The sequence below is a fragment of the Phyllostomus discolor genome, chromosome X (assembly GCF_004126475.2).
Source record: "Phyllostomus discolor isolate MPI-MPIP mPhyDis1 chromosome X, mPhyDis1.pri.v3, whole genome shotgun sequence".
Taxonomy (NCBI): Eukaryota; Metazoa; Chordata; class Mammalia; order Chiroptera; family Phyllostomidae; genus Phyllostomus; species Phyllostomus discolor.
In genome coordinates this window covers 11614694-11627500 of record NC_050198.1, presented here as the reverse complement: position 1 = coordinate 11627500, position 12807 = coordinate 11614694, and the positions used below count along the sequence as shown (strand labels likewise).

Genomic DNA, 12807 nt, shown 5'->3' with positions numbered 1-12807 from the left:
GACCATCAGCATCCAGTCAGCAATGCTGTGGTTTTCCCCTTGAGAGAGACCCCTTGTGGAGAATGATAAACCAGAAGCAAAGATAATTAGCAAGTGGTAGAGCACTCCTACACAAAGGGGACTGATTAAAGTGGAGCACTGCTCACCTGGAAGAAAGCGCCCATCCACTAGCATGTGCATAAATGCATTTCAACATTTTCACAATATTTTGGAGACGATGAAAGAGGAAAGGCTAATCACAGCTTCAGAGCTCTAGTAGACAAAAGGCTGGGCACATGGCAGAAACTGGATCCAAAAATCCACAATGGGACAGTGATGGGCTGGGCACGGCAAGGGGAGGTTTCACAGGGTTCACTGGAAGGTCTCCGGCACACACAGTGCTGGTTGGCCTGCAACTGCCAGTCTACTCTCTGTAGGAACAAAAAATCTATTCCATCCATGGGAATAATTTCTGGCCCATGAAATGTAAGCAGGAATGTGAGGTGGAACTTCTAGGAAGGCTGACAAAAGAACTGACTTGGCTTGGGAGGTGCATCCTTTTGACCCTTCAGCTTTTTCTCTGTCTTGTGGCGTGTGATGGTTTGAAGGGGCTTGTGTAACCGTCTTGAACGACACTGTGGCCTTGAGGGCGGAAGCCTGGCATAGCTGATGATGGAGCAGGGCAGGAGTCGGTGCCCCTGATGACACTGCGGAGCTACCATAGCAATCTTGGACAGCTCACACCTGGATTTTGGCCACATGACACACTAGGGATGTTTCTTGGATAGAGAACCGAATGTCTATTCTGTTGAAGCTACTGTTATACTTTTGGTCTCCATTTCCTTCAGCTCAGTACAGTTCCTACCTGTTATGGGTTGAACTGTATCCCTAACAATATATGTTGAAGTTCTAACCCACCCACCCCCCACCAACCACAGTACCTATGAACGTGGCCTTATTTGGAAAGAAGAACTTGGCAGATAAAATCGAGTTAAGATGAGATCAGACCACATTAGGCTAGGCCCTTGATCCAATGTGACTGGTGTCCTAAGAAGAAGAAGAAAAGACACAGAGACACACAGGCAGAAGGTGGCCACATGACTACAGGCTCAGAGACTACAGTGGTGCATCTACAGGCCAAGAAACGCCAAGGATTACCACACACTAGCCAAAGAGGAAAGGATGAAAGCAATGGGAAAGGAACGCTACAATCTGCTTTATGTTAAGAGAAGCTGTACATAGAATTTAGCAATTTCTGCACCAAAGAACAAGTATAATGTAGTCACAATAGAGATCCAAAGGACCCTTCATGGTGAAAACCCAGAGCCTACTGCAGGGTAACCAATGACTACATACAAATGTTTAAGACTTTCCATCATGGTGATAGGGTTCTCTTCCTGCACAATTAGTATTACTACCCTAAGAGATCACAGTGATTTTCCTAGTTTCATCTTATGCAGAAGCAAGATATTCCCAGGTAGCCTGACGACATTCTCAGTGTCCCCAACCTACTTATCAAATCAACAATTCATTCAGCCATAGTCATTTTGAAATTGTAACACAGCATGATTGTAGGTTCATTAAAACTCTCCCATGAAGGCCAGAGCCCAGTATGGTACATATGGTCCCTTATAAAAGTCTTCAACAGTTTCACAATGGAAGATAATGGGAGGAGACACTAGAGTTGTCTCAAAGTAGGACTAGAAATCATTTTACTGCTTTCCTCTTAAGTGGCCTTCAAGAAATTTAGTTGAATAAAGAACTGAATAAAGGGCTCCACACAGCGCTCCTGCCCCAGGAACTGTACAATTTCACTAATTATTGCTACCATGGCCCAGGGAATCTCACGTAGATGTTTTCTCATCTCCACATGAAGAATGGAGATGGCCCTACTGGTGTGGCTCAGTGGATTGAGCATGGGCCTGCGAACCAAAGGGTCGCCAGTTTGATTCCCAGTCAGGGCACATGCCTGGGTTGCAGGCCAAGTCCCCAGTAGGGGGCGCACAAGAGGCAACCACACATTGATGTTTCTCGCCCTCTCTCTCTCCCTCCCTTCCCCCTCCAAAAATAAATAAATAAAATCTTTAAGAGAGGGAGAAAGAGAGACAGAAACATCAATGTGTGGTTGCTGGGGGCCGTGGCCTGCAACCCAGGCATGTGCCCTGACTGGGAATCGAACCTGCGACACTTTGGTTCGCAGCCTGCGCTCAATCCACTGAGCTACTCCAGCCAGGCAATAAATAAAATCTTTTAAAAAAGAATGGAAATATTAGTAAGAAAACTTTAACTTAGTTTAAAATTTTAGTTCTATAATGAAAACTAAACAAAACTTACACTTTATTTTTTGGTGAATTACATGATACAGAATCCCCTGTGCATTCAGTTCACAGCCATACAGATTTGGTCACCTTAAGAAGTCATAACCATGTCCTTTAAATAAGGAGCTATTAAAATATTTACTCTCTGACTTGGCTAAGTCCTGTCTCTGTCAGCAGTGTGGGAAAGGGTTATATTCATTTAAGAACTTATGTAGACCTCGGAGTTGTCATTCCTGTATTTATTTGCAGTTTCTATGTAGCACAAAATAACCAGCAATTTGTAGATTGTTAATTCCCATGAACCTAAGAAAACTTCGCTGATTTTTTATAAGATATCTGAGCAGAGAGACACATCTAAGAGAACAGAGAGACCCTGAGAACAAAATTGTCCAAGCTTTCTTCTCATGACTCTGGCAACATGAGCCAGGAGAAGAGCCAGCTTTTATATACCAAGTCAGTTCTGGAAAGTGCTCAAGCCAACTGCAACCCAGGACTAAATGACAGTAGATTTATTATGTGAGGATGAGACCGGCACAGTAAGAAGCAAGCGCTTTACTCTCAAATTTGAACGTGTCAGGCAATAGGAAAGCAGTGCTTTTGTCCAAACGGATATTTACAAGTGACTATTTTTGCCCATGGATATCAATTTTATATAATTTAGGTAATGTTAAACCAGGTTTATCAATAAGGACATGTCCTGTTCATTGATGTATACTCAGTACCTAGCAAAGTGCCTAAAATATAGGTGTTCAATAAATAATTCTTAAATGAGAGAATATGATTGAGACACAGCCACCCAGAGCTTAAAAACCAAATAAGCTTAAATCTTGCGAAATTAACACCTTGGAAGCCCTATGATAATTATAATGATCCAGCCCATCATACCACTAATTTGGGAACTTCTCTGAAACTACAGCAGGTCCTTGAATAACATCGTTTTGTTATATGTCAATGAGATGCCAGAGGAACTTAACTCTTGTCTATGTCAATTAGCCCACGGTAAAACTGGTTTCATTATACATCATTTCGCTTAAAGTCACAAAACTCAACTGACGATGTTAAGTGAGAACTTACTGTATCTCTAGAAAGATGTAGCTTTTTCCTACCAGGAAAGCCTAGGAACCTCATAAATAGAATTAAGAAATTCCCCACTCATCACTAGCAATTCAAAACGAGCTGCAGAAGAATGGGCTCAGTCCACTGTCAAGGTCCCTGTGAGGAATGGCTAAGGGCAATATCACCAACCAGGATGTTGTGGACCTCCAGTTATTCCCCAGGGTCATGTTCTGAGCTGCGATATGACCCAAGGAGCTAAGCTAGAAAAGCTTCTCTCTGGGATGGGTAGTGGAGAACTTCGAGAAATGCCTGTCTAAAATGCCACCATTTTTGAGGACAAGGATATGAAGGGAAAAAATTATTTCAAAATTCCTGTGTTGGCTCACTCATTTAAAAAGGATAATAAATGATCAAAGATAACTGGATGTATTAAACCCCGACCAGTAACATCATCAACGTGTACTGGAAGGTTACCAATCTACTGCTATACACTTTCCTTTAACTTTCACCAAGAATGCAATCATAAAACTGACTGACTTTCTAAGAAGTAATTCAATTTTCAGTGAACTTCACTTGATGAGCTAGATGTTAAAGGCTCAAAGGCAGCATGGGTTCTTGAAGCGAGGTGATTCCCCTGGAGTCTACAATTGGATTGATGACTCACACTAAATAGACATATTCTTGTTCACTTTCTGCACGTGCAGATGCAAGTCTTGCGATGAGACTGACGTAAAATGAATTTGCTATGACAGCTAACTCTCATTTTGTGTTCTGTATTTTTCAAAAAAAAAATCTACATTCTACTTTGTTAATTATCGAAGCTCTACAAAATTAGGCAAGGAACATTTATACTATCAAATTAGTTAAACATAAATGAATGATAATGTTCAAATACTTCAAAGGTGGTGCTGAAACTGGTCCACTCATCAAGTACTGGTTACAGTGTAAGTTGGGATAACACATTAACAAAGCAATTTGACAATACAAATTATGACCACGCTGTATTTATGCATTTTGATATGTACCATCAATAAGAATTTATCCTAAATATTTCAAATAACAAAAAATAATTCAAGCAGGAAAATATTAGTTACAATTTTCTAGTAAAGAGACAGTAACAGTAGCCTAAAACACCCAATGAGAGGGCTGGTCAAATTGGCATTTAAAAATTTTGGCACTAAAAATTAAGTGGCAACACAGATGGGTGCTTTTGACAAAAGATAAACATGATACAAAAGCATATTTTCATTATGATTGAAAATGCATAAAACGTAAAGTGGATAGGCAAAAGAACAAGGGAATACACAACAATGATGGTAGCCATTTGTAGTTCCTGAGTTCTTGCTAAATTTTGTGAAATGACAATGTATTATCTTAAATATTTTCCCAAAACTAGCCTGTGGAGCAACCATTTTCAGTGAAAAGATTTGAAATGAAAATGTGGCCAAAGAACCCTGCCTCTGGGTTAAAAACAAATAAATAAACAAGGGGTTTCCTAGTCTCACTCTCTTCCCACCAAAATCCTCATAAATCCTCGGGTCAGGTACATGCGGGAAGTGAGGCACATCCCAGTCTGGTTTGGCAAGGCAGGCTGCACAGCCTGTGAGGTATCTGCAATAAGCCCGTTTCACTTGGGCTAGCCCAGAGTCCGCCAGATGTACTTGATCACAAAACCCTCTTTGCACAGAAGACCTTCGAACATTCCTCTCCCCACAGTTTGGGAGATGGTGCCTGGGCTGATGGTGGTCAAAGGAAATTACCAGGAAGACGTTTCCGGGCCATGTGCTCCCCAGCTGGGAGTCACTAATGACAGTGCCTGCCTTATCCCGCAGGTGTATGTATTAAGGTAGAGAAAAAGCTTGACAACGGCTGATCTATGCTGCTACCTAGAAACAATGGAATGCCATATAAATAAACCCTTTCGGGGACTGGTTTGGGAGGTTTTCTGGCCCTTACAATAGGGGTTCTGATGTAGTCCAAAGATTAATAGCCAGTTTCTACAAAGGAATGGTTATCTCTTCTCTGTCATTCTGAGATGGCAACTAAAGAAATATGAGTGACCCATATGAGAATTAATTTCTCTTTTAGACATAAATATAGCACTGTTCATAACATGAAAAAACAAGGTATATATTTTTTTAGGTCTGGATATTTTTAAAGTGTGCATGCGGTAGTGGGATGTCTCTACCAAGCAAATTCCAAATACCTACTTCCCAGAGCTGAGAAATGGGCAAACACAGTTTCCCCACCCCTCAACAGACACAGTTCCTTTGGCATTGTTTATGCCACCGTTACCTCTGCTCGAAGTGTAGCTTTCATGCAGACTTGGCAAAGAGGTCCATTTCGGGAGAACTGAAGGGGGAGGTGCCGAATTCGATTTCGACAGGTTGGCTCCTCACAAATCAACCAGCCCTGCAGAGACAAGACAGAACACTTCAGTCCTTTCACCACCTCCACAGACACAAACAAAAACCCCTTCGTTATCAGGATACGCTCAGGTCAGTCAAACCTTCCTTAGAGATTCTGAAATAGCTCATTACCTTTCTTTGCTGATGTGTTCACTTGATCTGTGCCCCAAACTTAAAAGCTAGGTAACTCATAATGTTTTACAAAAAGATTACATGAGATATTATTCTCTTTTCTTAAAATATAACCCCCTCCACGAACAAATATCCCCCAATAAAAACTTATATAATTGCACGCAGATGTAAACCAAGGGGTCTTAGTTCACTAGTGCAGACCATTACCAAAGTAAAGAATGTACCATAGAAATAAATGACTCTCCCAACAGTTGAGTAACTACTGATTACTCAATTGCTGTGATCAGTCTCCTTCTCCACCACAAGAGCACAACGGTACTTGCTTTACAGGTTTGTTGTGGTTGTGATGTAACACACTCAGAGTGCTCCGAACTACACTTGGCTTAGAGAAACACTGACAAAATGTAAGCAACACTTGCATGTAAATTAAAACATATTTCTAAAAATTTATTTATTTATCTAATTTTAATTTATAGAGAGAGGGGAAGGGAGGGAGAAAGAGAGGGACAGAAACATTGATGTGAAAGAGAAACATCGATCGGTTGCCTCTCATACCCTCCCTGATCAGGGACCGAACCTGCAGCCTAGGTACGTGCCAGGACCGGGAATCAAACCAGCAACGTTAAGCTTTGCAGGACAACACTCCAACCAACTGAGCCATACCACTCGGGGCAATGCATATTCCTTTACACATGTTCTCTGGAGGCATAAAACTGGCTGCCATGTTTTCAAGGACATCAACTGACCACCCTTTTCCCGTCATGTCAAATAGTCACTGTCCACTTATCTGCACACTTTCCTCCTGCGGTTACTCTCCTTTGCTGCTCTTGTGTGAATTTTCCCATAGAGATGTGATGACAATATGCCCATGATGGTAAGTCAGCATTGTTTGCTATAAAACATATCTGTTAAACCAGGAAGACAAGACTGCACAAATAGGGTTGAGCGAAACTCAGGTGCTCTGGGGGCTTTAGTGCTACACATATTGGCCATAATAAGCCTAAGGCAAATTAGGGGGTATAAAGGTGTATATATGTTCCCTTCTTGCATGGGTTCCTACTCGAGGAGCTGCAAGTAGGGAGCTGACTGTCTTTGGGCCGTAGAGTGTTTGGAGAGGCAGAACTTCTGAACTGGTCTTGAAGAGTAAGTAGAAGTCTGGTACGTAGAGAAGGCAGGAAACACAACTGAGGCAGACAGAACATGTGCAAAAGTATGAAGGCCAGAGAGAGCTGTGCGTGATATTCTGAAGAAAGACATCAGTGAGCTCTGGCAAGTGTGCCTTGGCTGGAGCTTAGTTCTGTAACTGAAAGGTTGAGAGTTCGATCCCTAGTCAGGGCACATGACTAGGTTGATGGTTCGTTCCATGGTCTACACAAAGATCCCCAGTCTGGGGCCGTACAGGAGGCAACCAATTATTGCTTCTCTCTCACATCGATGTTTCTCTCTCCCCCTTCCTCTGCCTCTAAAAGCAATGAAAAAAAAATGTCCTCGGATGAGGATTAAAAAAAAGAAAACACATCAGTGACATGTTTGACTACGTTCCTTGTTTCTAAACTGAGCAACCTTTAGGCTTTTTTCTCCTGAGAGGACAGCAGTGTGTATACAATTGTTGCTTAATTACATTGGGACCTTTGCCTGCCATTTATTAATATGGTCACACAGCATTAATCCAAAGCTGCAGGATGTCCCCATTCCTTGCTGTGCTAAAGAACATCATTCGGAATTGGCTCTTCTTGGAAACAGCTACAACCAAACTCAAGGGAAAGCACTCCAAACTAGTTCTTCCAGCTCCATGAATGACTTTTACCCCACAGAAAGTGCAACATAAAATTTTTGATGAAAACAAAATATGCTCCCTTTAAAGAATATAAAATTCATCTAGTCAATACATTCACAGTAAGCTTCACTCCCACCTTCAGTCAACAGGCTGAGCTATTCATATTTAAGTTGAACTTTTCAGGTACAGCGTCTCAAGGAGTCCTTATGAAGTCTTTAATACATGCCCAGAACTATATTTAACATTGTGGAGAATAGGTAAAGAGCTCCCAGGTACAGAGTTTCAGGAAATTGCAATCTAAACAGGAAAACAAGGTCCATACACACAAAGAAAAAGCAATTCAGTATAGTCTGGCTTTAAGAAGCAAGTTGTATGGTACCATCTATAAATGCAAAACACCACAGAGAAGGGATGGACTCATGTGGACCCCACCTATCTTAGACAAACAACTAGTATCGCAGCAAAAGACAAGAAACTAAAATAAAGAATCAATGGTTCTGGGCCACAGGGAGCTGTTTTACAATTCCTAGGGCCTAGGACCACATTTTCTTGATTGAAGGACACATCTTTATTCACATCTTAATATTTCCAAAACTCAAGATGCATTTACAATTGACATGTACATTTAATGATGTATTTATATTTCCTTCGAAAAAGCTGTTAAGACTGCAGCTCACAATCAATGGCCGCTCAGAATTAAAGAAACACCGTACTTTGGTTTAGCCTGTGGTAGGTATGGAGAACACAGGGCGGGACAGTGGGGCTAATAGCAGCAGCAGTTTTAAATGCAGCCTATAAACACTAAAGGTCAGACTAGCTGTTTCTGGAAGTAACCATTTAGGCATATTAAGAAAGGAAACAGTAGGCTCCAAGCAAACCAGGTATGAAAAATGTAGGACTGGATGACTCCTTTATTATTCATTTGAATTTGATACATTTGCTACCTGAGGCTTTATACGCTTTGGAATGTGTTTCAGTGAACAGTGCCAACCACAGCTGTAATTCACTCAATTTCAAGCATAATTTTTAATAAGTAAGCAAAGAGGTAACAACTATTACGGTTTTTAAAAAAAATATTTTATTTATTTATTTTTAGAGAGGGGAAGGGAGGGAGAAAGAGAGGGAGAGAAATATCTATGTGTGGGTGCATCTCACATACCCCCCTACTGGGGACCTGGGCCACAACCCAGGCATGTGCCCTGACTGGGAATCAAACCTGCAACCCTTTGATTCGCAGGCTGGGGCTCAATCCACGGAGCCACATCAGCTGGGGCACAACTATCATGTTATGATATGATAAATTATTAAGCAGTAGAACACAGCCTGGAAGTTAAAACTATTTTTTTTTAATTTTTAAAATATAATGCTCAATAAGCTAGTTCCTTTCAGATGTTTTTGAAACTTGATTCCACCAATTTACTACAACTTTAAGACACACTAGGTGAGCTGCCAACCAGGGAGATGCTAAATTGTCACCTCACCTGCTTCTAAAGCAAATATCTAACTCTATCTCTTACTGAGTTACTAACTAAATGTCCTTTCAAATCATATAAAAAACAGATAATATAATTTGTCTAGACTTCCTACCAGTTATAATTAACATTAAAGAGGCCTTTTCTTCTTTGTCACCTCTCTCTATTCAGTACTTATTTGGGTTTGTTTGTACTTACTATCTGTTAATCTCCCTTTACAAATGACAACAATAACTCAGGCTATTATGCATGGAAATTAAACATGCTGATAACTGTGAAGGGAACTGGGGCTGAAAAAATATTAAAGCCTGTAACTCTTTATGCTTCTTGTTTTATTTTGATAATTGAGCTTTTGGTCATGGGCTATTTTAAACAAAACTCTTCTATGGGGGAAATAGGCCCTAATCATATTCAATATATTCTTTGCTTCCATTCACCTTAGTTAAGTACATTTTGGTTAACCCTTTGTTCCCCCAACAAATAATAACAGACTGTACTAAATCTATCTTTGAAAGAACATTTTTGTTGTTAAAAAAAATAAATATGCCAGGTCTTTGAAAATATTCCGTGATGGGGCAAATCATGTACCGCAAGATCTCATTGAGAATTTCACCTCTCGTGGGTGTTGAAAACAAAAGAAATGAAAATACTAACATTGTATAAATTCATTTTGAATTATTACTCACAGAGAGAAAACTAAACTTATTTTCATTTCCCATGCTGGGAAATAATGTACAGCCTAAAACTACATTGCCAAGTCAATCAAAGGGCAAAAAAACCTTAATAATGTATAGTTCTTTGTAAGTACAACCTATAAAAAGGTTTGGGCTTTACAAAAAAAACATTTTATTTATTTATTTTTAGAGAGAGGGGAAGGGGGGGGGGAGAGAGAGAGAGAAACAGTGATGTGAGAAAGAAACATTGACCAGCTGCCTCCCATACACACCACAACAGAGGACTGAACCCGCAACCCAGGCATGTGCCCTGACCGGGAATGGAACCAGCAACCTCTCACTCTGCAGAATGATGTCCAATCCACTGAGCCACACTGGTCAGGGCAAAAGGTTTGGGCTTTAATAAAAACCTCCAGAACCACTAAGAATATTATCTACTATCCAAATATGTCCATTTTATTATGCAATGTCACGCCAAAGTGGCAAACTGTCATAACCCACAGAAATAAGGTCATTAACATACTTTGTATGTTTTATACTTTCGTGTACATATTTCTGCATCCCTCTTTTATGGACATACACATTTTGGAAGGTTTGCAAAAATAAAAATATTCTCAATTTTATATAATATACATACATATAGATGTGTGTATATAAAATAAATAATAAAAAACAAATATATATATAAATAAAAGAAATAAGGCTATTAAGTTAGTTTTCAGTTGGCTATCATGATCATGTTTATAAGTACAGGGTTCAAGTGAGGTGAAGCCAGCCTGGCCAATAGCAAGACAAAGACTCTCAAAAACATGCAAAGATCTATCATCACCTGCAGTTTTAGTCTCAGCATCACTAATTCCCTGAAATCATTGTGTAGGAAATTGTGTCACATGCCAATTAGTTATGATTGCTGAATTGTATTTCTGAGGCCTCAACTGAAATGGTTTTGTCTGCACGTGCTACAAAGGGATCGATTTCCACTTGTAACTGAGGCATTCCTATCAGTTGTCCCTTTAACACAAACTACTATTCATTTGTGTATGCTTGTGTTTTTAGAAGGATGCACACACAGAAATCACCTAGACATGCAAATGTGGTGTATGGGAGGCACTCAAAAATGTCTTTTGAATACAGTAGCCCCACCCCCATCCATGGTTTTGCCTTCCGTGGTTTCAGTTTCCTGTGGTCAACCCCAGTCTGAAAACATTAAATGGAAAATTCTGGAAATAAACAATGTGCAAGTTCTAAATTGTGTGCTGTCCTGGTAGTTTGATAAACTCTTAAGCAGTCCCGCTCCATCCAGCCCAGGACGAGAATCATCCTTTTGTCCAGTGACTCCACACTGCACACACTTCCTGCCCATTAGTCACTCAGTAGCCATCTTGGTTATCAGATGACTGGAGGTACCACAGTGCTTTTGGGCAAGTAACCCTTATATTCCTTAACTTTTATTCACACAACTTATTTTACAGTATTTTGCTAGAGTTGCTCTATTTTATTAGTTATTGTCAATCTCTTACTGTGCCTAATTTATAAATTAAACTTTATCATAGGTATGTATGTATAGGAAAACAATATATATAGGGTTTGGCACTATCTGATATTCCAGGCATCCACTGGGGGTCCTGGAACATATCCCCCATACATAAGGGGGGACCTTTGTAAATGAATGAATAAAAGCAAAAAAAAAGAAAAATGTACAAGGGCAAATTCATGCAAAATAATAAAGGTCTAAAATTCACGGTAGTTCTTACTCTTGAATCAAGTATGTGTTGGGTCCTTCTCCCAGTTCCAGTCAGTCACACAGCCTGCCCCCTGGCCTTATAGTCCTATAAGCAGCAGACCTCACAGTTGATTCACGGCAATAGCCCCCTACCTGTTTCCCTGACTCTATTCTCTCCCACAGCCAATTCAAAGACAGGCCAAGTACGATTTTGTCAGGCATCTCCATTCCCATCATCCAACTGTATACCTTCCACAGAGTATTACGAAGGCATGTTTCGGTTTGGCTTTCCAGTCCTTACAGCTTCATCCCATTCCTCCTTTCTCACCATTCTCTTACACAAACTCTTTGCCCCACCTGTCTTCTTTTCTCACTATCCTCATCACATTTTGTTTAATGCCACCTCCTTGTCTTGAATCATGCTGTGGAACACAGGTGGTAAACATAAGGCCTGTGGGCCAAAGCAGGCCCTCCACCTTGTTTCTACCCAGGAGCAGCACTGAGCTCTTTGCTTAACTGTGAAGTAGTTACATTTCAAGTTGCATTCGGCCCTTTGAAGGCAACCACGAGGCTGATGTGCCACCCCCCCGTGAAAATAAGTTTGACACCCCTGCTGTATAAGTTCTGCCTATCTATAGTGCCTACTCCTTGAACACTTCATTCCTCTCCTATGATATTTTTCCAACCCTCATGGACTTCTCTTCATATCCCAGCTACAACTGAGCACACAAATGCTCAGTTGTAGTTGTATCCCAGCCACAACTGAGCACACAATGCTTTGCACTGTCCCTGAATTACCTTATTTTTACCTCCTTAAATGGAGGGTCAGGCCCTCAGAAAATGACTTGCTTTGGAATTGGTAGTGTCCTCCACAGTCTCTAGCACAAAGGTTCACACTTGATGAAGAATACAGAGTTGAGGTTATGAAAAACTACACTTGTGTGTGGTTTCCTCTCCCAATTTACGAGGTATGTCCAGAAAGTATCCAGCCACGCAATATGAAAAATAGAGGTGTTTACTGAAGAAGACACAAGATACAAGATACACTGTACATAGGACAATGACACCTCAGTCCCCTGCAAAATAGGCACCTTGGGACCTCACACAGGTCTCCCAATCACTATCAGCTGCCTGTCCGATTTTCGTGAATCTCATCAATGGTCTAAAATCTCTTCCCTTTCAAAGGTGATTTTAGTTTGGGGAAAAGCCAGAAGTCACAGGGCACCAAATCTGGACTGTAGGGGGCCTAAGTCACCTAGATGATTTGA

The 12807-nt window shown here is 40.7% G+C and overlaps 1 protein-coding gene across 3 annotated transcripts in view; it reads right to left on the bottom strand.

Annotated features, from left to right (window-relative positions):
* The window catches only part of POLA1 (DNA polymerase alpha 1, catalytic subunit), a 295823-nt gene that overhangs the window by 97054 nt on the left and 185962 nt on the right, over positions 1-12807 (bottom strand). For all 3 annotated transcript variants that reach the window (XM_036016712.1, XM_036016711.1, XM_036016710.1), the window contains one exon: positions 5649-5765. In XM_036016712.1, the coding sequence (XP_035872605.1) occupies positions 5649-5765 (117 nt within the window). The remainder of the gene's footprint in view (positions 1-5648; positions 5766-12807) is intronic.